The sequence below is a fragment of the Octopus bimaculoides genome, chromosome 21, assembly GCF_046866305.1.
Source record: "Octopus bimaculoides isolate indiv1 chromosome 21, ASM4686630v1, whole genome shotgun sequence".
Classification (NCBI taxonomy): Eukaryota; Metazoa; Mollusca; class Cephalopoda; order Octopoda; family Octopodidae; genus Octopus; species Octopus bimaculoides.
Genome location: NC_142948.1, coordinates 1,440,399 through 1,442,898, shown reverse-complemented (window position 1 = coordinate 1,442,898; position 2,500 = coordinate 1,440,399). Strand labels below are relative to the sequence as shown.

General features: G+C 44.0%; 1 protein-coding gene across 3 annotated transcripts in view; it reads right to left on the bottom strand.

Annotated features, from left to right (window-relative positions):
• The window catches only part of LOC106867640 (uncharacterized), a 106,001-nt gene that overhangs the window by 103,222 nt on the left and 279 nt on the right, over positions 1-2,500 (bottom strand). For all 3 annotated transcript variants that reach the window (XR_016237729.1, XM_014912569.3, XM_014912567.3), the window contains exon 1: positions 174-2,500. This exon is cut by the window's right edge and continues 279 nt beyond it. Coding sequence is in view for 2 of the 3 variants with exons in the window: in XM_014912569.3 (XP_014768055.1) it covers positions 174-2,240 (2,067 nt within the window). In the remaining variant the exon portion in view is untranslated. The remainder of the gene's footprint in view (positions 1-173) is intronic.

The following is a 2,500-nucleotide window of genomic DNA, read 5'->3' as shown; positions in this document are numbered from 1 at the left end:
AAGAGAAAGATATACATACATCAACATACACACATATATTACAGATGTATTTATAAATACATACATATGCATATATTTCCACAAATATATAAACATATATATTATACACATACTCACAGAAGCGTAAATAGAAGAAGAAAGGGTGAAGCCCCTGAAATCGCTCGCTCACTCACCTTTGATGTTTTATTCTTTACTATACAGCTTCTGTCCAGTTTGACATTTGCTCCAATGAACTGTATCTTACAAGGCCCAATTTTGGAAGGAATGTAGCCTTCTTGGTGTTCCTGGCCGCCGTCATTGGTCAGCTGTGATAAATCCAAGTGCGTCAAAGTTTCCGCGTTGGGATTTCTCTTCAACATAGAGTCTGTGATAATGATGTGTCGGTTATCTTCCACATCTTTCTCAATCACCTCACCGTCTGCATAGAAAATATCTTCATCGTCCTCTTCACCCCACAGATCGGTGTTACCAATACCGCTGATGCCTGTCACAAGAGCTGGATGCCTCATCTTTGGTGTCGGTTCTTCGGAAGACGAAGAATTTATCGTTTTGTTAAGACCAGCTGGATAATAAGTAATTCTACCTTTGAGTTCGTCATCATCTTCCAAGCTCCTCGGTTTCACCTTCCGTAGGACCACCTGGCCAAGTTCTCCGGAATCATCGGTGTTTTTTCTCATCAGAATCGAAGGGAGCCCGCGGTTATGAAATTCAGCATTTGTATCACCAGACGGTTTTGTGTTTTCTTTACTTTCAGACACCGAGTGGTGGTCATTTTCAGCAGGAACGACTGGTGCCACTCTTTTGGAGTCTGATACTTGATTAATCTGCGACGAGGAGGAGGATGTCTCTAAAGTAGGTGAAGATGAAATATGTGATGTTAGGGGTAAACTTGGTGTTGCCTGCTTAGCAGTTGTCTTAACACTGGAACTGTCCTTATCTAAAGAACTTGAGTTATTTTCAGCAATTCCGGAATTCTTCTGTTCCAACACCGTACGTTTTGCAGCTTCGGGTTTCTTAACAGATGCTTCGTGGTTCCTTTCTTTCGGAGGTGGTGGTGGTGCAGGTTTCGTTACAACGGGGGCAGCTTTACTTTCTTTTTTATTTGGTGATATTAATATATCAGGTGAAGCAGAATTTACAGGTCTCCCAGGGGCCGCTGTGGTCTTACCCTTGGGTTTTATTGTCACCGTATCATTGTTAGCAGAATTCTCAAATAAACTTCGAAACGACGAAACTGTATTGGGTTTCGGCAATTCATCTACGTTTTTGTTTTCATCATTGGCTGCAGCGGATATGATACTAATGTGGGGTTTAGCATCATAACCAGGAGACGGAGAAACCGGATGAATGGTTGGGCTTTTCTCTGGCCCCGCAGTTTCTCGGTCTTTGTTTGTGTTCCTAATGTCACTGCCACTGTCGGTACTTCCTTGTTTCGCTAATTTCAAATCGAGCACCAGGTTTGGAGAAGTAGAGCTTTTATCCATGGTGTGGTTCAAATTTTCAACGCTCACAGCGCGGCCGTCTCGGAATTTCCGCCTTGTGTCCGTCAGACCTAAGTCCCCACCATTATGTGATTTCGGTCTACCATCCAACAGATTTTCAAAACTGGAAGATCTTTTCGGGCGCAACACAGCTACATCTTCTCTGGCACCTAATGACGAGAATTTGTCCTTTAAGCGGCTAACAAATCCGGATCCAGGATGGTACTCCATATCCGTGTCGTCTCGAAAATTTGATAAGTCCTGGCGGTTGTTGATGGTTTCGTCATTGTGGTAATCCAAGGAGCCGTTCATATCTCTTCTGTCCAGACTTCTCCTGCCGTCTTTGACAAAAAACGGATTATCGTGTACTGGTATGATGCGATCATCATCGACCAGCTTCTCTCCCGCATCACGGCTGCCATCAGAATTCGTTGTGGTGGTCGCAAACGAAATCGAAACCGGACTAGTCATCCCCGGAGATGGTAGAGAACCGTCGTTGCTATGAGGGCTGTACTTTGAGTTTGGGGATTTCACCTGAGCCCCGCCACTGTTTGTGTCATTATGGTTTAGCTTTCGCTTCTGTTTCCATGTTGAATATTGACAGGTGGAGGAAGAAGATGACTTCACATCACCACCACCAACACCACCACCAATACTAATGTCTCTACCACAGGAGGAAGATTGTTGCTCCCTTTCCTCCGCCTCGTACGCACGTTTCTTCTCCACAACGGGTTTCGGAAATTCGGGGATAGCATCCATCTTTTTCCCCTCCCCCTTTATTAATTTTTTTTTGTTTTCTTTCTCAAGACAGAACAACACACACACACACACAAAATTTCAGTGCTTCTTCTCCGGAACCAATTACTCACTCACACACACACACATCCATCCATCCACACATATATATTACAGATAGACATACTCACACACACATTCACACACACACACTCACTCACACACGCACGTACACAAACATACAGCAAAAATGAATTAAACACACACGTCCACTCGACTGTCGG